Source organism: Rhipicephalus microplus, unplaced genomic scaffold, assembly GCF_043290135.1.
Source record: "Rhipicephalus microplus isolate Deutch F79 unplaced genomic scaffold, USDA_Rmic scaffold_34, whole genome shotgun sequence".
Taxonomy (NCBI): domain Eukaryota; kingdom Metazoa; phylum Arthropoda; class Arachnida; order Ixodida; family Ixodidae; genus Rhipicephalus; species Rhipicephalus microplus.
The window spans coordinates 1,324,951-1,351,444 of record NW_027464607.1 but is presented as its reverse complement, the minus strand read 5'-3'; the positions used below and the strand labels follow the sequence as shown (position 1 = coordinate 1,351,444).

The window sequence follows — 26,494 nt, the reverse complement described above, 5'->3', positions numbered from 1 at the left end:
TGCTGTAATTAGACTTTCCCTTTACCGGGCACAGGTTCGCCCAAATAAACAGTTAAATCCCAACACGAAGTTTCCTGTCTTCGGCCACGTCACGACCCCGTGACATCTGGTGGAAGTGCTGCTTCGTTCATGTACCGGACGCCCCCGTCAAGCCGTGAACTCAGCCCCCGTCGCGGAGAAGACACCGACGCCAACCAAGAGCAGCGAACGAGCCGCCGACAGAGGGGTCTCCCACCGGAGTACGGCCTTCTACAAGACAAGGCGCGGAAGACCAAGACCATGACCTCGACTGCAGCGACAATGACAACCGAAGCGTCCCAGCCCGCAATCGTCTTTCATCAACCCAGGGAACCACCAACGTTCCATGGCTCATCGTTTGAAGACCCGGAAACCTGGCTAGAAACATACGGCCGTGTGGCCGCCCTCAACCACTGGGACAACAAAGAAAAGCTCCATCGTGTGTACTTCTACCTGGAAGACACCGCAAGGACCTGGCTAGAGAATCGGGAGTCCACGCTCCGAACGTGGGATATCTTCTGCGGCGCATTTCTGCAAACGTTCGCGAGCGTCGCTCGCAAAGAGAGGGCCGCTGCTCTACTCGAGACCCGGGTTCAGCTACCAAGTGAAAAGGTTGGAATTTTCACAGAGGAGATGACCCGCCTATTCCGTCACGCTGACCCAAAAATGCCTGAGGAAAAGAAAGTTCGTTTCCTCATGCGAGGGGTCAAACAGGAGCTCTTCGCGGGACTAATGAGGAATCCACCGAACACCGTCCAAGAATTTGTATCCGAGGCGACCACCATCGAAAAAACGCTGGACATGCGCACCAGACAGTATAATCGTCGCCTGACTCCAGAATGCGCTGCTGCTCAAGCCAGTGACTCCGACGACCTGCGTGAAACGATTCGAGCGATCGTGCGGGAAGAGCTGCGCAAACTGTTGCCTTCGGCGCAGCCTCAAGTGGATTCGATCGCCGACATTGTACGAGAAGAAGTCCGGCAATCGCTTCGGATTCCCGAAACACCGCCGCCCGAGCCAGAAACTATGAGCTACGCCGCTGCAGTGCGCCACAACGCTCCTCCCCGTCCACGCCGAAACGCCGCCCCGTCGCACTTCCGTCGCCAGACGCCACCGCCGCCACCAACCCCACCGACGTCCTACCATTCCCCAGCGGTCCAGCGCAGTGCACCGAGGAAAAGGAACGTTTGGCGTGCAACTGACAACCGCCCGCTCTGCTACCACTGCGGCGAAGCCGGGCACACATACCGCCGTTGCCAGTACCGACAGATGGGACTGCGTGGCTTCGCCGTCAATGCACTGCGTCCGCAGCCAGGAGATCGGCCACGTGACATCGCCGACTACCTGGCAGGAACTCAATGGACACCACGAAGTCCTTCCCGTTCGCCGTCGCCCAGCCGCCGCATGTCACCGCACCTCCGGCAGTACTCTGGCCCAACGCGGGGCCGGTCTCCTAGCCCGTATCCGGGAAACTAAGGGCAGCAACCGATGGAGCTGCGGTTGCTGTGCGACGAACTACCGAAGATCCTCCGACGACGCCGCCGCCGCGACGGAGCTTTTTGAACACAACACCAACCAGGCAAAGCCCTGAAGGCAAAAGCTCACTTACCGAAGGTGGCCGGACGACGCAACATGGAAGCAGCGGAACAAGCCGACGCAGCTGTGACCCGACGCCACGCCCTAACTGTAATGCGAGACGGCGAACTAGCGACCTCGACGTTCTTATCGATGGCCACAGTGTGACTGCTCTCGTCGATACTGGAGCTGACTATTCTGTCATCAGTGGGTCATTCGCCGCAAAGTTAAAGAAAGTTAGAACAGCTTGGAAAGGCCCTGAAATCCGCACAGCCGGAGGTCATCTCGTAACGCCTGCAGGAATCTGCACAGCGAGAGTCACCATTAACGGCCGTATTTATCCTACAGACTTCGTAGTCCTACAACGTTGCTCGAGAGATGTCATCCTTGGCATGGACTTCTTATGCCTCCATGGTGCTGTCATCAACCTAAAGACAAGGTCGATAACGTTATCCACAGAAGAAGCACTACTGCCGCGCACGCCGTCAGGACACCATGCCTTGAATGTGCTGGAAGAACAAGTCACAATTCCGCCTCGCTCAAGCGTCATTATTTCAGTCGGCGCTCTTAAATCACCTGACTTGGAAGGCGTCGTTGAAGGCAGTCAGCATCTGTTGGTCACCCGAAATATTTGCGTCGCAAGAGGAATTGCACAGCTGAGGGGAGGCAAAGCAACGGTTATGCTCACGAATTTCAGCAATGAGTACAAACATGTGAACAAAGGAACAACGGTCGCATACATCGAAGAAATTGTCGAAGCCACCAGTGCTTTCGCCCTCGCCGATTCTGCGGAACCTGCTCAGAGGAACCAAGCCCCTCCCATAGCTTTCGACGTCAATCCCAGACTTCCGAACGATAAGCAAGAACAGCTCAAGGCCCTGCTCCTGCAATACAAAGATTGCTTTTCGTCGTCATCGAAAATTCGGCAGACCCCAATCACGAAACATCGAATCATAACCAAAGAAAATGCCAGACCACTCCATCAGAGTTCGTACAGGGTTTCGACGCGAGAACGTGAGGCCATGAAGAGACAAGTTGATGAAATGCTGCGAGATGACATTATCCAGCCGTCCAAGAGTCCGTGGGCATCCCCCGTGGTGTTAGTGAAGAAAAAGGATGGGACCCTACGTTTCTGCGTCGATTATCACCGCCTGAACAAAATCACAAGAAAGGACGTGTATCCTCTCCCTGAATAGACGATGCACTTGATCGGCTCCATAACGCCAAGTACTTCTCGTCAATGGACCTTAAGACTGGCTATTGGCAAATCGAAGTCGACGAAAGAGACCGAGAGAAGACGGCGATTATAACACCGGACGGCCTCTTCGAGTTTAAGGTGATGCCCTTCGGTCTTTGCTCAGCGCCTGCAACTTTTCAACGCGTTATGGATACAGTACTGGCAGGATTGAAGTGGCAGACTTGCCTTGTGTACTTGGACGACGTCGTCGTGTTTTCCTCGAGTTTCGACGAGCATCTTCGGCGCCTTGAAGCTGTACTTCATGCCATCAAGACGTCCGGACTCACACTGAAGCCATAAAAGTGCAGATTTGCGTATGAGGTGCTCTTGTTTCTGGGGCACGTTATCAGCAAGTCTGGAGTTCGTCCCGATCCACGGAAAACAGCCGCCATCGCCGACTTCCCGCCGCCCACTGACAAGAAGGCCGTGCGCCGATTTCTGGGCCTGTGCGCCTATTATAGGCGGTTTGTGAAAAACTTCGCCCGCATCGCCGATCCTCTCACTAACCTTACCAAGGCCGACGCGGAGTTCAAGTGGGAAACGCCACAGGAACACGCTTTCCAGGAGCTTAAACATCGCCTCCAGACGCCTCCGTTACTTGCCCATTTCGACGAATTTTGTCGAAACAGAAATACATACTGACGCAAGCAGCGTAGGTCTTGGCGCCGTTCTTGTGCAGAGGGCTGACGGACTTGAAAGGGTTATTTGTTACGCCAGCCGGTCGCTATCCAAAGCAGAAGCAAATTATTCCACAACAGAAAAGGAGTGCCTCGCCATCATCTGGGCTACGTCGAAATTTCGCCCCTACCTCTACGGCAGGCCCTTCAAAGTTGTGAGCGACCACCACGCCTTGTGTTGGCTAGCCACCTTGAAGGACCCTTCAGGTCGCCTCGCACGGTGGAGCCTGAGACTTCAAGAATATGACATTACTGTCATTTACAAGTCCGGCAAAAAACACTCCGACGCTGACTGTCTCTCTCGTGCGCCTGTCGACCAACCGCTACCCGACGACCCGGATGACGACTACTTCTTGGGAACGATAACTACCGACGACTTCGCTGAACGACAGTGGGCCGACCCGGAACTTAAGGCCCTAATAGAATACCTCGAAGGCAGGACCGCCGAAGTCCCGAAGGTATTCAAGCGCGCACTTGCGTCGTTCTTTCTACGAAACGGTCTTCTACAAAAGAAAAACTTTTCACCGCTTCGAGCTAAGTACCTCCTTGTGGTGCCTTCAGCTCTGCGACCAGAATTCTTGCAGGCCCTGCACGACGATCCGACGGCAGGGCACCTCGGTGTTTCCCGCACGCTCGCGAGGATACAAGAAACGTACTACTGGCCACGTCTTACCACCGACGTCACTCGTTATGTGAGGACATGCCGGGACTGTCAGCGACGCAAGACACCGCCGATAGGCCAGCGGGACTTCTGCAGCCAATTAATCCCCCTTGCCGACCTTTCCAGCAGATTGGTATGGACCTACTGGGGCCGTTCCCGACGTCGGCTTTCGGAAACAAGTGGATCGTGGTAGCTACCGACTACCTCACCCGCTACGCCGAGACAAAAGCCCTGCCAAAAGGCAGTGCATCCGATGTAGCTAAGTTCTTCGTCGAAAATATCATCCTACGTCACGGCGCCCCGGAGGTCCTTATCACCGACAGAGGAACGGCATTCACTGCCGACTTAACTCAAGCGATCTTGGCATACAGCCAAACAAACCACCGCCGGACGACAGCGTACCACCCACAGACCAATGGCCTCACCGAGCGGCTTAACAAGACGATCGCCGACATGCTGTCAATGTACGTCGATGTCGAACACAAGACGTGGGACGCCATTTTTCCATATGTGACCTTCGCATACAACACGGCGGTGCAGGAGACGACACAGATATCTCCATACAAATTGGTCTACGGAAGGAGCCCGGCAACGACGCTCGATGCCATGTTACCCAACGTCACCGACGAAGAAAACCTCGATGTGAGCGAGTACCTTCAACGCGCCGAAGAAGCTCGACAACTTGCGCGTCTCCGTATCAAGAATCAACAGACGACCGACAGCCACCGTTACAACCTTCGACGACGCTTCGTGGAATACCAGCCCGGTGAACGTGTTTGGGTGTGGACGCCGATACGCCGACGTGGACTAAGTGAAAAGCTTCTGCGACGGTACTTCGGACCGTACAAGGTGGTTCGACGTCTCGGCCCACTTGATTACGAAGTTGTCCTTGACGGCATCACGAACTCTCAACGACGCCGATCGCGACCTGAAGTCGTCCATGTCGCGCGCCTCAAACCGTTTCATGCACGTTAATAAACTGAAACAGTGTGTTTTGTAATATTGTTGTATTGTAATTTATTCATTGTACTTTCTTGCATTATTATTGTACCTTCATCTTTAGTTAAAGCATCGGGACGATGCCTTTTTTTTCAGAGAGGGGCAATGCCACGTTCCAGTTCCCAAGTTTTGTTATCGTTCCGAAACACCACACGATTCTGGGCGCAAACCGCGCCTGCAGGTTTCGAGAAGGTTCCGGACTGTAGTAGATCATTTCGATAAGATCACGCCCATTGTGCGAACGGTACAGATTGTTCTGGAACCTACGCCACCGCCAGCGATAACGCTAGAACATTCGACGGCAAGGGTATAAATGCCGACGCGCTTCGCCGCTTGTCAGTTGTTGATCGAATGCCGACGCTGTGTTCACCGCTATCAGTCCGAGACTGCTATCTGTGCAAGACTGCTACTGTAATTAGACTTTCCCTTTACCGGGCACAGGTTCGCCCAAATAAACAGTTAAATCCCAACACGAAGTTTCCTGTCTTTGGCCACGTCACGACCCCGTGACAATATATTCTCTCACGTAAAAAAAATGTATTTTTTACTGATAGCATTTTAGAAGCAACATCAGCGCAGAAACACTGTTCAGTGTCCTTGTTTTTTTTTCTTTTATGTACGTACCTTTATATCTATAAGCATTACTGAGGTAGTCAATGCGCCTCTACTTACGAAGGTTATTTTTGTCGTGTAGCTTTGTTGGCAATGCTTTATTTTATTTCAATGCTCATTAATGAGCAGTCCTGCCGATTAGTCGTGCAGCTGACTGTTTAAGCGATGAAATTGGTTCTATGCTCTGGCTCCCACAAATCGGCAAGTTTATAGAACAGCAATTAGGATTATACAACATTTAGGTAGTGAATATGGTGGCAGTGAAACTGCTTCAATGCTGAATCTTGCTCCAGATGGCAGAAGTTGGCTTTTTTTTTCAAAAGAATAGCATATATAAACTGAAAAATAAACTTGTATTAGTAGGTCAAGTTTTCAAACAAACATCAGTGATGCAGTATGTACAACATTCTGATTCTAGTGAAACATTTTCTAAAGAACAGCAGCCAAAATATCACAGGATCGAGAAGTGTACATAACAAAAAGTCATAAGGATGTTGCCCATAAAAGGCAAAGCAAAACCAATTTATTTGAACTTAGCTTCTATTAGCGCGGCACATATGAAAAGGAAAGAGGAAAGAATACAGAGACGTCAAGACAGGTAGGCGCTAAACTTCCAACTGTTTATTTCATGCCCTTGACACCCATCTTATACATGCGTAGAAACACGACTCATCTTGCACGTGGTGACATCCCAAGAAACGTCATTTCCTTATCTGTCAAAGCAATCGAAGGTGAACTCACACACAAGTTTCCCATTTTTTCTATTGCCTCGGCTTCTTTGATCTCACGTGTCAGCTGATTGCGAGACCGGCTGATAACGGTGCAGCTATACAGATCAGGGGAGCACCCACACCCCTTGCAGTGCGCCCCTGATCTGTATAGCTGCACCGTTATCAGCCGGTCTCGCAATCAGCTGACACGTGAGATCAAAGAAGCCGAGGCAATAGAAAAAATGGGAAACTTGTGTGTGAGTTCACCTTCGATTGCTTTGACAGATAAGGAAATGACGTTTCTTGGGATGTCACCACGTGCAAGATGAGTCGTGTTTCTACGCATGTATAAGATGGGTGTCAAGGGCATGAAATAAACAGTTGGAAGTTTAGCGCCTACCTGTCTTGACGTCTCTGTATTCTTTCCTCTTTCCTTTTCATATGTGCCGCGCTAATAGAAGCTAAGTTCATGGATAACCAACTCGCCCGAGCCACAACACTTTTGAACCAATTTATTTGTTTTCTGTGAATGCTCACCAAGTAGAAGCAGCAGCTGATTTACAGGCTTTTAAATAGAAAATTGTTCTCAGTGGGCCAGCAACACTTATTTGTAATCACATTAGTACAATATGATAGAGCTTTCTGTGCACAGCGTATCCAGAACTGCTGACATTTTCTAGAAACAAATAGCTGACCTGTAAAAATAGCAATACATAAATTAGAATGTTGATGAATGTAACATGTTTAGAAGCTTCGAAAACGTCTCTACTATATGCAGTGGTGCCAACAGAAGGATAATCTTGTCTTAACAAAACAGCATCAATTCATCGGAATATTCATTGCACATTCTGTGAAGTACTTGTAGGACTGGCAAAAGTATGCCTTCGTTGCAGAAACTTGTGATTAAAATTCACAAAACCAAGTAAGTATTTAGGCCCGATTATTTCTTGTAAGCAGCATTTTTCGGTGTGAATTTCATAAAGTTCCTGTTGGACAACTGGAGGAATCGTGCGTTTTTGTGTAATTTATAAATAGTCTGACAAGTGGCACTCATACCCGTGCCACACGGGCATAGAAAATGACATTTGGTGGCGAAGGCCTTCAGTTCCCGAATGACATTTGTTTCGCCGGCGCTGCTACACGTCCAAAGCGAATGACATTTGACTTGATGATGTCGATCACAGCACCTTCCAAGTGAGCATTGAGTGAATAGCAATAAAAAATTAGGAAGCATTTACAAGCTTCATACACATCAGATAATCATCAAATGTAGAAATAAGCGTATTACGCTGTCCTAAGTTTTAGTTTCTTGCTTTGTTTTATAACATTGCAGCCGACCGTAGCTACCTAAGCCAACACTAGTCAGATCCACAGTGTAAATAGAAAATGGCGTCTGTCGCATCGCACCTGTCGCACCTCTCAGAAGATGTTCGCAGAGTTCGTTTTTTCACGGCAGCACTTGTGTGTTTCCGTGCAAAGCATCGTGCTCAAGAGCGAATAATTTTGGAGCAGAGACGAGTTATTATGCGCCAGCTTCAGGACATTGAACTTCAATTAATATCAAACCATTTCAAGCTGATCGCTGCAGCGTCTTTGCTGAGCACAACGCCTCGATCTTGGTGGTGTTTCCGTCGTAGTCAGCACTGGTTTGAAGAAACGCAACCAAATCTTGGGGAAGCATACTTCAAAAGGTGCTTTCGCGTCTCGGCTGCCACGTTCCGTTACATTGTGGAGTTGTGTCGTACCGACATGCAGCGGGTGGACACAACAATGAGAGAGGCAATATCAGTAGAAAAAAGAGTAGCCGTCTCACTCTACCGCTTGTGCTCTGCTGCCGAAGACCGCACCATCGCCGAACTGTTCGCGATTGGCCGCTCTACTGAGAACTTGCTCTACAAAGAGTTCTGTACGGCCGTACTGAAAAACCTGGAGGACGACTGGGTGAAGATGCCTTCGCCAACCGACATGGAGGAGCATATGAGGGAATTTTTTGCAGTCACAGGATTCCCACAAGGTGTTGGGGCGCTCGACGGCTGCCACTTTCCAGTGTCACCGCCAAAGAAATATGCTTCGGACTACTACAATTACAAAGGCTGGTAAGTTGGGAAGGCCTGTTCATCGTTCATTAAATTGTCTTTACATTTAGTGCATTCATTTATTAACAGTCGATGCCTCGTGTTTCAAATGAAATATGTTGGTGTGTGACTGGAAAGTTTTCTGGATAATTAGCAGTACTGACTGCAATATTGCTGTTATATTTGCAGGTATAGCATGATCTTGCTGGCTCTAGTGGACCACCGGTACCGCTTCAGGTACACAAACGTCGGCTCCCCAGGGCGGTGCCACGACTCGTTTGTGTACGGATTATCCGTACTCTGCAAAGTTATTGAAAGCGGATCTTTCGAACGCCCAACAGCAACAATCGAAGGAGTTTGTGTGCCTCCAATAGTGCTGTGTGACCAGGCATTTGCTCTATCGCCAAACCTGCAGAAACCATATGCGAATGCACAGCCTGACACACAAGAAAGGGCATACAACTATAATCTGTCAAAGAACAGAAGGACTGTAGAAAATGCATTTGGCCGTTTGAAAGCCAGGTTTCGTTTCATTATGAAACGCATGGAGTGCAAGCTCGCCACCACTACCCTGGTTATTAAGGCATGTTGTGTTCTTCATAACATCTGTGAAGGTTTTCAGGATTACGTAGAACCACATTGGGAACAAGAAGTAGCATTGTGGAATGCTGCTTAGAGGCAGCCAACTTGTACATCGAACGCATCTAGCAAAAACGGTGAAGACGTAAGGAAAGCGTTAGCGAAATACTTCTTTGCTAGAACTCAGCAGTCACAGTCTCAGGTAGCTGAGGTAATCTTGTGCCTGCAGCAGTGAAACTGTTTTTGAAGAATATATGCACCATTTACGGCCTTCATACACTGCGTCAAAGCTGTAGTATGTTTGTGTTTGGTACAAAATAATACCTGGAGTTTAATGCCCCAAAACCACGATATGATCGTGAGGAATGCCGTAGTGATGGGCTCCGGAAATTTAGACCACTTGATCTGTTTGTCAGCTGTTAAAGTGTTTTTTAATAACGGCAAGCACATTGCTCACCTGTACTTGCTTCACTGATTTCAAATCATCACCAAGCACCCCATGTTTTTATTGTTTGCTATTTATGGCACATGTTTTTTACTTCACAAAAGCGTTGAAAGTGTGAGATTAGGCCTTTGTCAGAGGGTGTTTTTTTAATTGCTCTAAATACTGTTCAACCAACTTGTATACCATGCATAATTCTTTTGCTCATAATTTTGTATTTTATAAGGTAAGGTCATTTATCATTATTGTGCTTCAAAAGAAACAAGTAACGCAGCAAACTCTATAAGCTTTTACCATTCAAATGGCTTTTTTAAAGTGACACCTATATCCCCTGCACATTTTGGCAGGTGGCTGTGCATTGTATTTCATTTCTCTGTAATATTGTAGTCTTTACTACAATATTGTAGTCTTTTGTAGTGAAGAGTGCATTTTTGAAATCCTTGTACATATTTTAATGGTTTATCTCGAACCTTTGTTTTCATTTAGTATACAACCATTTCCCGTCTTTTAGTCACGTTTGATGCACATTTAGTCCACGTGCATGACCTCAGTGTTCGGTTGCTTGCTGCACACATATTTATTTAGTATGTTTATTCTGACTCACTTGCCAAACGTTTGTCAATCTGCACTTTGTGGCTTTTTTTAGTCATTGTCATAGTTCTTGTAAAGAAGTGAAAGTTTGATTAGTTGAGTTGATAAAGAGTTGCACAATCATGTGATGTTTTCAGAGTTATTAAACGTGTTTTATACTGTTTATAGGAATAAAAATGCACAAATTTGTGCATTACAACTTCAATTTAGTGTTGCCCAGTGAGAACTCTCTATAAGCATACATAAACGCATTTGTTTCAATTCAATTCAATTCAATTTTATTCAATTTGAGATTTATTTTTCTGTACGTGCAACAGAAAAAAACGAAGCAAAAGCAAAAGGCTGCATAGCCTGACGGAGGCTTTTGCTCCGAAATACAGTCTGGCAAAATAAAATAAAATAAAAACTAAAAATAACATGTCATACACAACTTAGCCGCAATTAGAGAACATCATTATATACAGATACAATTTGCAAATTCTGATCACACATGTAACCATCACAAATATAAAGAAAGAACAGGACAGTAAATAGTAATGAAATACCTAAAAAAACATCGCAATATATACTATAAGTGAGGTAAGGAAAGCATCTGGAGACACATACACACACATCTGGAACCACACACCCAAGAATTTCTGTACCTTGACTTGTTCTAAAGTCTGACCCTCAAAGGAGACACTTAGACTTATATTCCGTGGCTTATTAATGGGTGCCAACAATATATATTTAGTTTTACTCGCGTTTAGCCGCAACTTGTTTAGTTTAATCCAGGAAGACAACTTTTTTAGATATGTGTTTACAGACTTTTCAAGTTGAGAGATCGATGAACCAGCAAAAAATATATTGGTGTCGTCAGCATACATGATTAACTTAGGAGAATCCGGAATGCTACATAAGTTATTTACATAAACTATAAACAACAGAGGACCAAGTATCGATCCTTGTGGGACACCTTTGTTGACCCTCGCACGGGGAGATGTCTCTTGATTAATAGCGACATACTGATAGCGGTCTGTTAATAATTTTGAATTAACCTATTGGCAACGCCACGGACACCGTAGTTATTAAGTTTTTCTAAAAGAACACTGTGGTGCACGGTGTCGAATGCTTTGCGGAAGTCAACAAAAAGACCAAGAGTATATAGCTTATGCCAAGCCTTCGGTTTCTGCACCAAGACATCTTAATTTCTCGGTGGGAAAAGTGCATACTAAACTGCAGTCAGCAAAGCGGTATTTGCTATCAAATGTTAGGGTAACAGCATTAGTGTAAGTGTGAAGGCACCAATAAAAGCACGGTAGGAGGACTCTAGGTTATTGCGACATGCAAGGAATCGGTGTGCGAATTTATGTCACCGGCTTTTATTTTGATTTCTTAAGCACGATAGAACTCGTTTGCCTACAACAATTTTGATATTTTTTGCATTCACTTAGTGATGTAACGTGTAAGTTGCGATTCAGAAGTTTAGAGACTATTAAAACATAGTAGCAGGGCTCTTTTATTAGGCTGCACGGAAATCAGTGCTGCCTAATACTCGTACTGTATCGCTTAAGAAATGCACAATTACAAAGGCAACCTAGTATTTATTGAATAAATATTTCTTTAAGGCCTTCATTATTCAAGGAACTTTTGAAGAATATCAATCAGCTTTTCTTCTCTTTTAGCTGCTTCCTTATGAAGCTTCAACTCTTCATTTTGTAGCTCGATTTCTCGTGCTTTGCACTCTTGCCACATTCCTCTGAACATCTTTTGCTCTGTAACCATTTCCATGATTGCAGAATTGGGGCCAGCTCGTGTCCTTTTTTTTTTTTTTGATGCAGCTGGCTGTGCCGCAGTTGCTCCAGCTTCCGCTGGTGACGATTCCCTGCATTGCGGAAGGCTTTCCACGGCAGGTGCGGCTGTCTCCACCGGTCCAGTTGCTGCAGTTTGCTCTAAATTAGCAGTACTTGTGGCAACGGTGGCACTTGAAGATTCTGGCACTTGTATCACCACCTGCATCTCGGCCTCCCTGCCAAGAAGCTCAAGCTCGCTCAATACATTCCCCGTTTCCATACTGCGTACGATCTGCGAAAAGTTACATAAATATTAACAGTAGTGTCACAAAGGCTGGACACATATTAGAGACACCATTCGTTGCAACTTGCACCAGTGCTCAGGGTAATGTACATGCTGACGAAGCAGTAGACAAATACACATTTACGCACATAAAGCAATGCAAACACTGCAATTTTATGTGTGTGATGATGTCCGTTTGTGCAATGCTTTTTGAAATCGTCGTGGCTCACCAAGTAACCCATCGGCACATATAAGGTGGATACCAACCTGTGAAACGGAGAGGCTTTCGCAGTTGCTTTCAACAGCAAGTGTAGCGTCATTTACCGGCAGACTCCCAAGGAACTGGTGGATTCGCCAATAAAATGACCACGTGACCGCACCAGAACCTGTAGTTCTGTTTTTTTAGAATAATCTGTAATAAACGAAAGTGCAAGCTTAGTAGTAGTGACAGAAGCAAGTCGAAACGATTCTCTGGGCTTGTGTATGACACCATTTTATGACACCAGGCTTTGAACAGTGGAATAGGTTGAATTGTTGTGCATACTGCGTGTGATAATCCAATTCGATAACAGTATCCAATGGCAAGACGACTGCACCAATTTACACAGAGTCCATTCTTGGTAGTCGCACTAAAAGATAAAAAATCCTAGGTACACAAGGTATGTCTAGAGTTAATGTTTTCACAAGTGGACCTGTATTCTGTAGGATTTTAATTCCTGAGGACAGGTCCGTTTGTTAAAGTGTTGGCTTCAGGAACATCCTGTCTTTCAAGGTTTTTTTTTTTTTTTCATCGCTTCAAAATTTTATCTCCGACTGAACTTGCCAATAAAGGCACCTGAGAGAGGCCATGAGGACGAGCTAATAACTCATCTATAATGTTGCCCCGGAAAGGCAATACAATCAACGCGGGTACAAATTTGTTTAAATTGACAACTAAATAGGCATATCAAGTGTTTTTATGTGGGACACCTAGCCAAATCACACCTAAATGGTCGTAAGGGGCAGAGCTTTTTCGCGACGTTTTCCGCGAACATTTGGTTGGTTAGAAGTGTGGCAGTTTGGGCTAGTTGGTATGGCATGACGATAGTTATCACGCGAGAACAAAACGACGACACAGAGACAGGGAGTGCCCTTGTCTCTGTGTCGTCGTTTTGTTCTCGCGCTATAACTATCGTCATTTGGTTGGTGGCAGCATTGACATGCACGGCGTAAGCTCCTCGGCAGTACACAGGCATGATATTCAAGTCAAAATGCTCACCTGTACTTGCTTCGCAGATTTTCAATTTTAGTATGTACTTGGGCTCGTGTCCTCACGATGCCGTACCTGGCCAGCGCTTCCGTAATGGCAGAGTAAATTTTGGCATTCCGCTTTTGACCACGAAGGCCTGAAAGGTGTTCTTCCCAGAGCGTAATCAAAGTCATCGTCTCCTCTTCTGTCCAGCTCGCGTGCTCGTTGGGACACGTCATCTCTTCTTTTATTTCTTCTTTGTTTAAGCGGAGCGAAATGGCGCGTGCGGGTTGGCGGAAGATTGGAAAGCAAAGAATGAAAATTGATGAAAAAAGCAGAGAAAGTCACGGAGAAAGTGAACTTGATGGCGATGAAAATACCAGTGTTGCATGCTTGTTTGCCAAAGTTTCGCTAAAATTGACAAGCCTTTCATTATCAATACTTTATTTTCTTCGTATAACGTTCAAAGCATCTTTTTAAGACTTTAGTGCAAATAAAAGACGGGAAATTTTATTTTTAGCTCAATATGATTTGTTTTATATACTTTCAGGTAAATCGCACTTCGCGAGCTGTGTCGTCGAGAGTAGGCATTTCTCAGTCAACTGAGTTCTGGCGAAGGCAGTTGGTGGCGAATGGCATTCGGATGAATGCCATTTTGTTCGCCCGTGTGGCACCGCGCGAATGGCAATAAATCTGAAGGCATTCGGGGGTAAATGCCATTTTTTCTGCCCGTGTGGCACGGGTATCACTCCATGCAAGAATATAGAACAGATATACGTTACTAATAATACATTTCAGAGAGATCGTCTAGAGCGGGAAAGTCGTCAGGCTGTGGCTGTGCACACTCCTCATATCCACAAGAGACGCACTGGTGAGGGAGAATGGCGAGAGCTGCTCCTGGAGGAGGTCACATTCATCATCCTCGACATTTCCGTATTGTGACAGCTTGAAGAGTTTTCTTATGCAGATGTGCTTCAGGCCACAAATAAATTGTGCTACATTGGGGTTGGTGTTGCAACCCTGTTTTTGCCTAATGTGGCCAAATATGTTCTCCAGAGGATCCTGTTGAAGCCTGCGTGTTAACAGGTATTCAAAATTGTAATTTTTGGAGAGGTCGTCCCATAGTTGACAAATCGCTTGAATTGTAATTTGCCAACCTACGATGGTTTGTGGTTGACGTCTGCCAACAAACTGCCATGGTGCAATCCAGGGAAGCTGGCCTCGGAGGAAGTCAATCAGCTCTGAATCATTTTTCATGATTGCATGTCGAAGATTTTGCGAAGTTATTTTTTTACTCGAGCTGTTCAAGGCATCGAAAATCCTGTCCATACTATCACAAAATTGAGCTGTAGTGATGGCCGAGGCAGGCAGCACCTTCGCATACACCATTGCCGTGATAGCAATCGAAACTGATGCACTGAGGACCTGAGTTGCTCTGCTGACCTTCATATTAGAAAAAGGTTTCTGATGAACGTGCCGTTCAGTCAACTTTGGAGCCAATCGCAACCGCAACTCATGTGAGGATTGGTAAAGGCTTACAATGTGCGACCAGTTAGCGATGTCATCCCCAATGTATAACTTGTGTGCTTGGACATTATAGTGCGTTGTTTTAATTAAATGCGGAACATCAAAAATGTAATACACCCGCTCACCATTAACTTCAAAAAAAGGCTTTGCTACAGTGACTCTTAGTTGGTTAGCGAGACTTACATTTGAACTGCCCTGATCACAAATAACTGCAACAGAATCGAAAGTTGGGCTAGTTGGATATGCATGGTATAACTATCATTTAAAGCGCACGAAAAACAGACATAAAGAGAGGACAAGCGCTTGTCCTCTCTTTATGTCTGTTTTTCGTGCACTTTAAATGATAGTTATATCACAAATAACTGCTTTCACTGCAATATTAATGCTCCTAAGCTCCAAAATGAGTGACACCAGCAAGTTATGCATAACAGATGATGGTGTTGATGTGTGCCCTATAGTAAAAGCAACCGGTTGAACCCACTTTCTCGAAACACCAACAAGAAGAAAAACCAGTGCTCGATCAGCGATGGTTGAAGTGCGATGAGTGCCACCATCTGTAAAACCCTGGACAACGTCTCTTGCAGCATGATAGTACAAATTCTTTTTGAGTGCTATTTCGTCGAAAACTAAAGCGCACACTCGGTCCCGTTCATTCCAAGCTTGCGTATTTGTTGCAATGGAAGAAAGGATTCCTGGAATTATGCCTGGAGTCATCTTTACATAAGCTAGCCACCTCCTTAATGAACGCCGGGAGGGCAAAGAAAAATATGGAGCCAGAAATCAGTATGCTCGCGGACCTCGGAAGTTTAAGTAAAGAGCGAATTTCTTGAACCACACGGGAAACCGCTTGCCCTTGCGTTTGGGCCTCAAGCGAACATGTGCAGAAAGAAGTTTAAAAACCTCCTCGGGGACGTGTGGTCGGATAACTCCAAGGACCTTTGAAGTCGATGACGGTGCTTGGTGAGGCTGTCTCCGCAGTCTTTTGATAGTTTTCTGCTGTGCTGCTACTTTGGCTTGCAGATGTTTAATGGTTTGCTTGTACTTCATTGATGGAGACATTGTCGCTGGCACACAGGAACGCACTGCAATAAACAAAAAAATGGATGTAAAAGCGAAGAACAACTAATCCCATACGAGCACTTTCCTCGCTCTTTCAGACCCAAGGTGCACAACTTTCTGTGGTGCAAAGTTTTCGATTCCACTACCTAAAAACAAACCATTCACAATGTTGACAATGCACAAAAAAAATGAAAATCACTGAGAGCCCACCCTTACATTTTGTAAGTGCACACGTAGTGTCCTTTTGAGAATAGTTTCCTCAGAATGTCCTAAACATAAAATAACACATTAAAAGCAGCTGCAATAAAAGCATAGTCACCATTTTCTCTAGGGCACTCAGACGTAGAGCTGTTGGCGGAGACGTCTTCTGGAGGGTCTTGTGAAGCTTGTTCAGTGTCTCGGACAGTGCTGTCGGAACAATCTTGTGAGCGGCCTGCGGAAGTCTCTATATCAATTCACTCTGGTGTTGAAGTGAACATACAACTTACCGGTCACACAAGTTCCTTTTGTGACAGCTGAACGACTGGTTAAGGTTTTCTCCGGCAAGATGAAGTCAGCAGAATTTCTTTCACCAGCTACAAGGGAGTTGCCACCTGCAGAGGTTTGGTCAACAGTCAATTTGGGGGAAAAAAACAGAAATCGCGACACTGAACGCACCCTGCTCATCGGGGCACCGCAATGTGTAGGAGCCGCTTTTTGAAGCCTCTACCGCAGGTCCTGAAGAAATGAAATTACGACAATGTGTCAGTAATTAAGAGACTTAAAATAACACAAACTGAAGGTCATCCGCACCTTGCAGTGCAGCTTCTGCAGCCATGTCACAGTCACTACTTGAAGCGATGCTCAGAGAACCTGCATATACGTGCAGTTGGTACAAGTTACAAAGCTTGTAGCATGGGGAAACTTAAACAGCTCTTTCAAACGCATAAATTGGTCGAACGTGGAAGAAAAGAGAAGGCGCCAACTAGGAAACAAGTAATTTGTGATTTTTGGAATTATCAACAGTGCCAGCTTTCACTGATGAAAGGTATACGTATATGTGCACTCAGGCTTGAAGATAGCGTGAAATAGTTCTTAAAGTCTTTCAAAACAAGTTGCGCAGGTCCAGAGCATCAAAAAACGACAGAAATGTAAAGCTGCTGTTAGGAAGGTAATAGCCCACAATTCACAAAATTTAAGACTTTCCAAGTGTTACTTCTATAGTGAGGTTTCTCCATCGGCTACAAAGATCTTCGCGGTTAACTGTCGCCACTGATTCAATACAAGTGGCTGCTATTGCACATATTTGAGTTTCAGTCAATCACTGACATGGTGCAGCAGGTTGCACACTGGGAACAGCCATTCTTGTAAGCCTTGTGTGCCCAGGGTCCATGAAACTTTGAGTAGTAAAATGGTCGCTACAAACCCTGTACGTTGCGTACAATAGGCTGGCCAGCTTACTAAGGAGATCATCGCGTCCAGCATACTGCATCCATGCTTTCATCCTGCATTGGCAATGAACTATCATTTGAAAGGGGAAGTGCTTGAATAGTGATTTTTTATTGTTACCCTCATTGAGCAAGTACGAACAGTAAGCCTAAAGACATGCAAACCATACAAAAGCTTTAACACACCTGCCGTCCCGTGGTATGCGGAAGAAACTCGTCCCAGGCTTCTTGTGGGTTCTGCCATTGTTGAAGCACCACGATACACAGCAGTAGCTGCCGTAGCTTGGACCACCGCACGGCATGGCATCAGCGCGGTCTGAAAATGTTAGTAAGTGAATGCTTCGCTGTCAAATTACGAAAAAGATATGTGCACGTCATAAGTGTACCAGCAAACCCCTTTGAATGATTAGCTAATCGATGCACAATACAAAACCAGTGATATATCTCTGACCCATAAAACTCTGACTTACAAAGATAGACGTCAAGACCACGTACAAAGATCTTCAGAAGTTTCCAGGCCGCTATCCCTTGTAATGCAATGGTATCGCGGCCTGGGAACTTTAGAACACCTTCGTGCGTACGCAGTATCAGCAGTAAATTGGGAACAAAAATCGTAGTTGAAATTCGTGCGGTAAAATTATATTGGAAACGTCAAAAAAATTTGTGGGCAGCTTGCACTAGTGGCACAAGGCTAGCGAAGAAACGAAGATGATGGCCACTTGGCTAGTTCAGATTTGCCTCCGGCACACCAAGAATTATTCGGGTTCCGAGCCTTCGGGAAACGCGTCGTGAAGCATGCGAGGCCCAGCGAACGCTTCTCAATATTTTGCACCGAGCCACCGAGCCTATGACCTAGCTGCCAAGCTATGCTCAGCGCACAGACGCTCGCGTCCGTGGCAGACGCAGCACGCGTCGCCTCGGCTTGACGCCGTGCCGCCTTTGCTATACTGCATACGTTGCACAATGTTCCCGTCTAGCCGCCGCATAGAGCCGCAAACTTTCTTTTTAGCGAACCTCCCCGTCCTTACAAGCTTCAGAAAAAGGACAACTGCGTGAATGAGACGCCACGTAAGAAACAAACTCGCACACACGAAGCGCAACGTGTGTGTGTGCATCTTTCTATGATTGTTGCATGGTGTCTTATTCGCGCAGGTGTAACCGTTTTCTAAAAAAATGACCCAACAAGCCCAACAACATGTCATTCAACAAGCTTCGCTTGAAAACGTGCCTCACCTGTTATCTCACGCACGAAAACGCCGACGCAGCCGACGTTGACGAAAGCGACGAAAGCTTCCCGCTGTCAGTCATGCATGGGCTTGTCGCTGGGTGGATGGTGTTTATGACAGTACGGCTGAAGAAAAATAATCGCGTAAGGTGTGTTGAATAAATTGTTTTTATGTATAAAAAACATACCAAATTTGGGCGTATAATTATTATTTTGTAAAAACAATTCTGTTGCATTGATTATAACTGTTTTTTTTTGCGCTTGCGTCCTCTGACGTTTGGTGAGAGCACTAGTTCCTTACGCAGGCGTGACGCACTTCCTGAGGCCAGGTTTCGCGGAATGTCCTCTCTTGTCTTTTCCTTTCTCTATGGCACGGCTGTGACAGCCGCGACATCTATCCAACGTGTAGACGATGTGAACACGGAGCGCAGTCATACGCGTAACACGCGGTGGAATGTGAAAGCGAGCATAAACGGTGCATGCGTGTACACTGACTTAGAGCAAAATGAATTGCAACATTTTTGATTAATTTTGTACTATTACGTAAGTTCTTTACAGCCCTTTCAGTTTGTGGGCTCCTGAAAATTGCCTATCTGGATGCTTTGGTGAACTATTTTTCTTAAGCGCAGTAGGGCTGTGCATGGGCCAAACGGCGCGCACGCGGTAAAAAGTGAGCAGTTTAAACGCCACACTGTGCACTTACTGGTACACTTCGGTCCTTTGGATGAAAAAAAAGGTATTCCGTAGAGAATCCAGTGTGAACTGAGTTAATGACCGGAACAAATGAGCGTCGGTGGCTATTCGATAGCTGTTCGTCTGACTTCACGACAAAGTGACCAAATAAATGGACACATTCGCTCTAACCGCGTTATTTTTTCCCGCTTGTACGTGCACGCTGTCACACACAGGTCCCGTTAATTAGGGAGGCGATCGCCGGGCTAATTCCAAGGGCCGAAGTATCGGCCCCCCGAACCGCACCACGAAAGCGTGGACAATTTAGAAGTGGTCCTTTTTGGCGCGCCAGCAGACGCCGGCTGTGGCCCAGAGAACAAGTCAGAGCCGAGAGTTGATAAACAACACAAAATTATATTCTCAATAATGGCAGATCGGAAACAATACACAAGAATGCACACTCCACAATAGTTGCATACAATATGTCACACACCAAACAACGTACTACACAGTACAATCAGCCACACTCGAAACAACGGACACAGACAACAATACGCACTACAATGCAGTCGCATGCATTGAACAACCAAGACACTTAGAGACTAAAGAGATAGAAAACCTATTCAGTCCAAAGTTCTTGGAACAAAAGTCGGGATGATACTCTTCCGAGAATCACTCACTCAAAGTCCAGTGTTGTTGTCGTTCCGCAGCCCCTGAAGCTTCTCTTCCAGGAAACCTCGCCGAAGTTTCTCTTCCAGGAAACCTCACGTCTTCAATAGGCCACTCTCCAAGCTTCAGACTTCTTCGCCGGAAACACGTCGGCTTCACACACGCAGCTGTTGCCACGCGTCTTCGCTCGATAGCGGTAAACACACGCTCTTGCCTGTAGCTCGAGCCTTCACCCCTCAGGTGGAAATCCTCTTCATCTCCTGCTTTGTCGCTACGGACAAAACCTTCGCCGACTACACGGCGGAATTCCTACGCGCTCTGGCGCTAACTTCCGTCTTCTCCTCATCTCTCATCTCGGCTGCTCGGTTAAATACCTTGCGCGCGACATTCCAGAAGGCTCTCGTCATTTCGTCGGCGCGATACGCAGCGAAGGCTGGGAAGAGGGCGAGATGGTTGGAATGCCCTCCGCGGCCGATGACTCAACTCGGTATGACCACGCCCCTTTCGTTCTAGAGCTTTCGCGAGCTATCTCGGCCGCCGATGTGGGGTGAGGAGGTTCGTCGGCGAAGCCACGCTTCCAAGGGGAGAGCGCGCGCCCGGGGAGCCTTGGATGTTTGTTTTCTTTTTTTTTCTTTTGACCTCCGGCGTCTCTTCCGCGCGTTACCGCAAGAATTTGGCGGCGCGCCCATTTTTAGCGCTCGTTCTGTGACACTGCCCCCCACTTTAAGAATATTATCTCATAATATTCAGAACCACACAAACGAGCGCGAACAGTCCCCACACACTCAAAGACTGTAACATAGTCCGTCGCTCATGACACGTCACATTCGCAATAGTTCACTCAATACAATTGTACATTGTAATTCAATTACACAACACATGAAATATAACCACAGGCACATGAGTACAACACTCCACCACACATTCCCAATAATACAAATGTACAAAGTTCTCTCATTACAACAATTATACAACACTATACAGCACATCACAGCACAAACACTTCGACACTTGTGACACAGGATAACACAACATTAACACAACATATGGCACTCAGCACTGCCAAACACATTCTGATTCGACCTCAGCACCTATCCTGTGTATTTCGAGCTGCGCTTGCGTCCTTTCTTGCGGTGCTCGCTCGATCTCTTCTTGTTTTTTCTTGTTCTTTTTCGGCGAGCCTTTTCCAACGACGGTATCTGAGGCAGCGTCTCAGCCATCGTTGTCACTTCCGACCCTGCTAACGGGTCATGACGTTCGACGGATCCGGTCTGTTTATTTACCAGCTTGTTCATGTCTCTACATTTGGCCTGGCTGGCCGACTCCGTCTCCTTTACACTGTCGGTCGGTTGGGGTCGTGCCGACGTACGTCCAGCTGCTCGGCCCGTGAACTCATTAAACACGATCATCTTCTCATTTACGGTCTCTTGTACCGCGGCTTCACCTTGGGCTCTAGTGAGATCCGTCACGGGCGGCTCCTCCCTTGATTCTCGCGGTCGCTGGGTTGGCGAGGACTCTACCTTAGGGTCTTCTCCCAAACATTCCGGATCATTCGGTCCTCGCGCCCCGTCGATGTTTCCGATGACAAGGTCGTAAAGGGGGGTCGTCATACATAGAGCAGTAACCTTCCCGCTGAAGTACGGGGTTTCCACCTCAATCTCTGCTTCGGGAAGCATCCGAACCGTACGGTCAATTAGGCAAACCGGTTTCGTTCTGCCTGTCAACTTACTTTCCCGTACCAAATTTCTCCGCACGATAACCGCGGAGCTACCGGTGTCTCTTAGAACCGTAATCTTCTTGCCTGCAACCTTTCCAGGCAGCATTGGCATTCCCTTCGTAACACCGGTTGGCTGTTTTGACATTACAGCACCCACAATAGGAATTTTCTCCCCATTCTTCAACTCTATACGAATCCATCGGTGACGGCATTATTATCGGATTTCGGTGCCGCTTGCACACAGGATACCTGGTGAGTTTGACTCACTCCGTTTCGACATGCATCTGCTTTGTGCCCAGTCTGACCACACTTGAAACATTTTACTGCCGTGGGGCTCGTAAAGATTGTTCGACAGTTCTTCGCGCGATGGCCCACTCGGTTGCACAGAAAACATCGCGGAATGCTCTCTGGTGCACGCTTCTTTTCTTCGGGAGCCAATTTCTTCGAATCATCGGGACAATCCTTCTTGACCGTGGCCAAATTAGTTCCACCTAGCGCTTCCAAGAATTGATCAGCCAATTCAAGCATTCCTTCAAGTGACTCAGCCTTCCTCTCTTTCAAGTACAGCGACAGGCTTGGGTGGCAACTAGTAAGAAATTGTTCTCTAATTAGGAGCTCTCTAAGTTCATCGTACTCCTGCGCTGTCCCTGAAAGTTCAATCCATCTGTCGAAATAATGGCTAAGTCGGGCGGCGTACTGTGTAGCCGTCTCACCATCAGCTGGCTTTCCTGTCCTAAATCTGTCCCGGAATCCTTCTACAGTAAATCTAAATCGCTTCAGCAAAGCAGCTTTCATCTTGGCATAGTTGGCTGCATCGGTCGGCATCAGCCTACCGTACACACTGAGCGCTTCACCACTCAAGCAAGTACTCAAAGCAGTTGCCCATTGATGTTCCGGCCAATTCTGGCTCCTCGCAATCGTCTCAAATCTGTGAAGGTACGCGTCAAGGTCGTCCTTCCTTTCATCAAACGCTACGAGCAGCTTGCTTGGGTTCAAGCGGAAGCCATGATCTTCCCGTTCGCTGCTTTCAACTCTAGCTTGGACGGTAGTTTCACTTCACTGTTGCAAAAGGAGCCGCTCGAGTTCCATCTCGTGCTGCCGCTGCCGTTCCCTTTCAGCCATCTCCGCTTCTCTTTCTTCTTTCAGCTGTCGCTCCCTCGCTTCTCTTTCTTCTCTCGCCCTTTCGGCTGCCAACTTCTCTCTCTCCAGCTCCAACTTCAATTGCTGCTCTCTTTCTTCCTTCACCCTTTCAGCTGCCAGCCTTTCTCTCTCCAACTCCAGCTTCAATTGTTGCTCTCTTTCTTCCTTCGTCCTTTCAGCGGCCAGCCTTTCTCTCTCCAACTCAGCTGCTTTTTCTTCCTTGGCCCTCTCAGCTGCCAACCTCTCTCGTTCCAACTCAGCTGCTTTTTCTTCCTTGGCTCTCTCAGCTGCCAACCTCTCTCTCTCTCCACCGCCTCTTTCTCCTTCTGGCTTACCCATTTCCGTAGTTCGGCGCCAGAAAGACCCATCTTCTCACCAAGAGCAACTACCTTTTCGAGATCCATGGTGTCTCGCAAATAAAACCTTGCAACGTGTAAAAAGTATCTGCCTGAATCAGTCAATCGAAACACTCCCCTGCACTCGTTAACGAGAACACTGAACAACACAAAAAATTGTTCCGATAGCACTATACACAACTCGAGGCTCTTTCTCACTACTTTGGACACAGTGTGCACCAAAAGGTCCTGTATCGCGGACGCCAGATTAATTGTCACACACAGGTCCCCTTAATTAGGGAGGCGATCGCCGAGCTAATTCCAAGGGCCGAAGTATCGGCCCCCCGAACCGCACCACGAAAGCGTGGACAATTTAGAAGTGGTCCTTTTTGCCGCGCCAGCAGACGCCGGCTGTGGCCCAAAGAACAAGTCAGAGCCGAGAGTTGATAAACAACACAAAATTATATTCTCAATAATGGCAGATCGGAAACAATACACAAGAATGCACACTCCACAATAGTTGCATACAATATGTCACACACCAAACAACGTACTACACAGTACAATCAGCCACACTCGAAACAACGGACACAGACAACAATACGCACTACAATGCAGTCGCATGCATTGAACAACCAAGACACTTGAAGACTAAAGAGATAGAAAACCTATTCAGTCCAAAGTTCTTGGAACAAAAGTCGGGATGATACTCTTCCGAGAATCACTCACTCAATGTCCAGTGTTGTTGTCGTTCCGCAGCCCTCGAAGTTTCTCTTCCAGGAAACCTCGCCGAAGTTTCTCTTCCAGGAAACCTCACGTCTTCAATAGGCCACTCTCCAAGCTTCAGACTTCTTCGGCGGAAACACGTCGGCTTCACACACGCAGCTGTTGCCACGCGTCTTCGCTCGATAGCGGTAAACACACGCTCTCCTGTAGCTCGAGCCTTTACCCCTCAGGTGGAAATCCTCGTCATCTCCTGCTTTGTCGCTACGGACAAAACCTTCGCCGACTACACGGCCGAATTCCTACGCGCTCTGGCGCTAACTTCCGTCTTCTCCTCATCTCTCATCTCAGCTGCTCGGTTAAATACCTTGCGCGCGACATTCCAGAAGGTTCTCGTCATTTCGTCGGCGCGATCAGCAGCGAAGGCTGGGAAGAGGGCGAGACGGTTGGAATGCCCTCCGCGGCCGATGACTCAACTCGGTATGGCCACGCCCCTTTCGTTCTAGAACTTTCGCGAGCTATCTCGGCCGCCGATGTGGGGTGAGGAGGTTCGTCGGCGAAGCCACGCTTCCAAGGGGAGAGAGCGCGCCCGGGGAGCCTTGGATGTTTGTTTTCTTTTTTTTTCTTTTGACCTCCCGGCGTCTCTTGCGCGCGTTACCGCAAGAATTTGGCGGCGCGCCCATTTTTAGCGCTCGTTCTGTGACACACGCATGCCACGATTTTTTGTCGAATAGTATATAATGCACAAAATAAGTAGGCTTGATAAACAGGCAAATTGTGTGAGCATTGGCCAGCAACTACAGTATGTGTCAGGAAAGCCCTTGGCTTTCACATTAGATATCACAGGTATATTCCAAAACTTTTGTTTCGTTCTAATTATTGAGAATGGCAAACAACTAAGAGAAACGCACAATTAAAAAAATATTTGAGGCTTTCGCTACCATCACGCCCACATTTTGCTTGTAGGCCATGCTCTTTTCTGTCACGCACCCTGGGCATTGGCCAATGATAACTTAAGCCGATGGGAATCCAAGCTTTTTCCAATAATCGGTCATCGGCCACTACTGGTAGGGAATCACGCGGGCGCATGTTTTTTTTTCACGTACGAGCAAGAATCGCAGCCGAAATGTTCTGTCTGAACTGAAGAAAAGTATTTTTAGGCGGACACCACAGCAGACAGCAGGGCACGTGGAATTACAGCGCGCGCACATTTTTTACGCGTACGAGCAAAAATGACAGCAAGAACATTCTGGCTGATCTGAAGGAAAGCATTTTTTGCGGATGCCATGGCAGGCAGCAGAGCGCATGGGATTCTAGAGTGCGCATATTATTTCCGCGTACAAGCAAGAATCATCGCCAGACCTTCCTGGCTGAACTGATGGAAATTATTTTTTGGCGGACACCACGGGCGACAGCGGGGCGCATGAGTTTCCAGCGTGCGCATGTATTTTACGGCGTACGAGCAAGAATGACCGCTAGAATCTTCTGGCTTGTCTGAACGAAACTGTTTTTCTTCGGACACCGCGGCAGACACCAGAGCACATGGGATTCCAGCATGCGCTAGCATTTTTTCGCGTACGAGGAAGAATCACCGCCAGGATCTTCTTGCTGAACAGATGGAAAGTATTTTGCGGTGGACACCACAGAACACAGCAGGGCGAATGGCATTTCAACGTGCGCATGTTTTTTTGTTTTGTTTTTCCTGCGTACGAGCAAGAATCCCCGCCACAATCTTCTGCCTGAACTGAAAAAAAAAGTTTACTTCGGCGGACACCACGCGACTGCAGAGCGCATGGGATTCTAGCGGGCGGATGTTTTCTGCCCGCATACGAGCAAGAATCACCGCCAGAATCTTCTGGCTCATGTGAAGGAGAGTATTTTTCTGTGAACACTGTGGCCGACAGCAGAGCGCATGGGATTGCAGCGTGCACATGCTTCTTTTTGCGCGTTAGCAACAATCACCGGCAGGATTTTCTGGCTGAGCTGAAGGAATGTTTTGCGGCGGACACCGCGGCAGACAGCAGGGCGCATAGAATTCCAGTGGACTCGTGTATTTTTTCTCGCGTACGAGCAAGAATCACCGCCAATATCGCCTGGCTGAACTGAAGGAAACAATTTTTTAAAGGACACCACGAAAGACAGCGGAGCGCATGGGATTCCAGTGTTCGTATGCTTCTTTTTATTTCCTCGTACGAGCAAGAATTACTATCACAATCTTCTAGTTGAACTGAAGGAACATGTTTTTCGGCGGACGCCGCAGCCGACAGCACAGCGCATTGGATTCCAGCATGGGCATGTTTTTTTTTTTTTGCGCACGAGCAAGAATCACCGCCAGAATCTTCTTGCTGAACTGAAGAAAAGCATTTAAAGGTGTGTATACTATCAATCTGTACCCAGACGTACAACCGTTTTTCCTCAGCGTGCCCAGAATACCGCTACCTCTTTATGCCGCCGTAAAGAAGGAGCTGCAGAAGATGGAGAAGGAAGGTGTAATTCGCCAGATAAACTCTCCGACTGAATTCTGTGCTGGCATCGTGGTCA

At 47.1% G+C, this 26,494-nt stretch overlaps 2 protein-coding genes across 2 annotated transcripts; one reads left to right on the top strand and one right to left on the bottom strand.

The window, feature by feature from the left end:
• The first annotated feature begins 7,772 nt into the window (after positions 1-7,772).
• Positions 7,773-9,700, top strand: LOC119165921 (uncharacterized). Its single transcript, XM_037417910.2, has 2 exons — positions 7,773-8,585; positions 8,754-9,700. The coding sequence occupies exons 1-2, from the start codon at positions 7,876-7,878 to the stop codon at positions 9,238-9,240; spliced, it is 1,197 nt and encodes a 398-aa protein (XP_037273807.2). The 5' UTR covers positions 7,773-7,875; the 3' UTR covers positions 9,241-9,700.
• A 5,623-nt stretch (positions 9,701-15,323) lies between these two features.
• LOC142786839 (uncharacterized) lies at positions 15,324-19,306 on the bottom strand. The gene is made up of 8 exons (XM_075884526.1): positions 18,706-19,306; positions 17,659-17,788; positions 17,451-17,529; positions 16,838-16,897; positions 16,703-16,762; positions 16,534-16,638; positions 16,365-16,478; positions 15,324-16,068 (listed from the first exon to the last, which is right to left on the bottom strand). The coding sequence occupies exons 4-8, from the start codon at positions 16,860-16,862 to the stop codon at positions 15,767-15,769; spliced, it is 606 nt and encodes a 201-aa protein (XP_075740641.1). The 5' UTR covers positions 16,863-16,897; positions 17,451-17,529; positions 17,659-17,788; positions 18,706-19,306; the 3' UTR covers positions 15,324-15,766.
• Between the last annotated feature and the right edge of the window lie 7,188 nt (positions 19,307-26,494).

What these genes read in the sequence shown, in the direction of transcription:
- LOC142786839 (XM_075884526.1), bottom strand. Translation starts at nt 16,862, where the DNA reads ATGGCTGCAGAAGCTGCACTGCAAG. An exon ending in GCGGTGCCCCGATGAGCAGG is followed by an intron (nt 16,639 to 16,702) that starts GTGCGTTCAGTG and finishes AAACCTCTGCAG; the next exon opens with GTGGCAACTCCCTTGTAGCT. An exon ending in TGAGTGCCCTAGAGAAAATG is followed by an intron (nt 16,069 to 16,364) that starts GTGACTATGCTT and finishes TGTTTATTGCAG; the next exon opens with TGCGTTCCTGTGTGCCAGCG.
- LOC119165921 (XM_037417910.2), top strand. Translation starts at nt 7,876, where the DNA reads ATGGCGTCTGTCGCATCGCACCTGTCGCACCTCTCAGAAGATGTTCGC. An exon ending in TACTACAATTACAAAGGCTG is followed by an intron (nt 8,586 to 8,753) that starts GTAAGTTGGGAA and finishes TTATATTTGCAG; the next exon opens with GTATAGCATGATCTTGCTGG.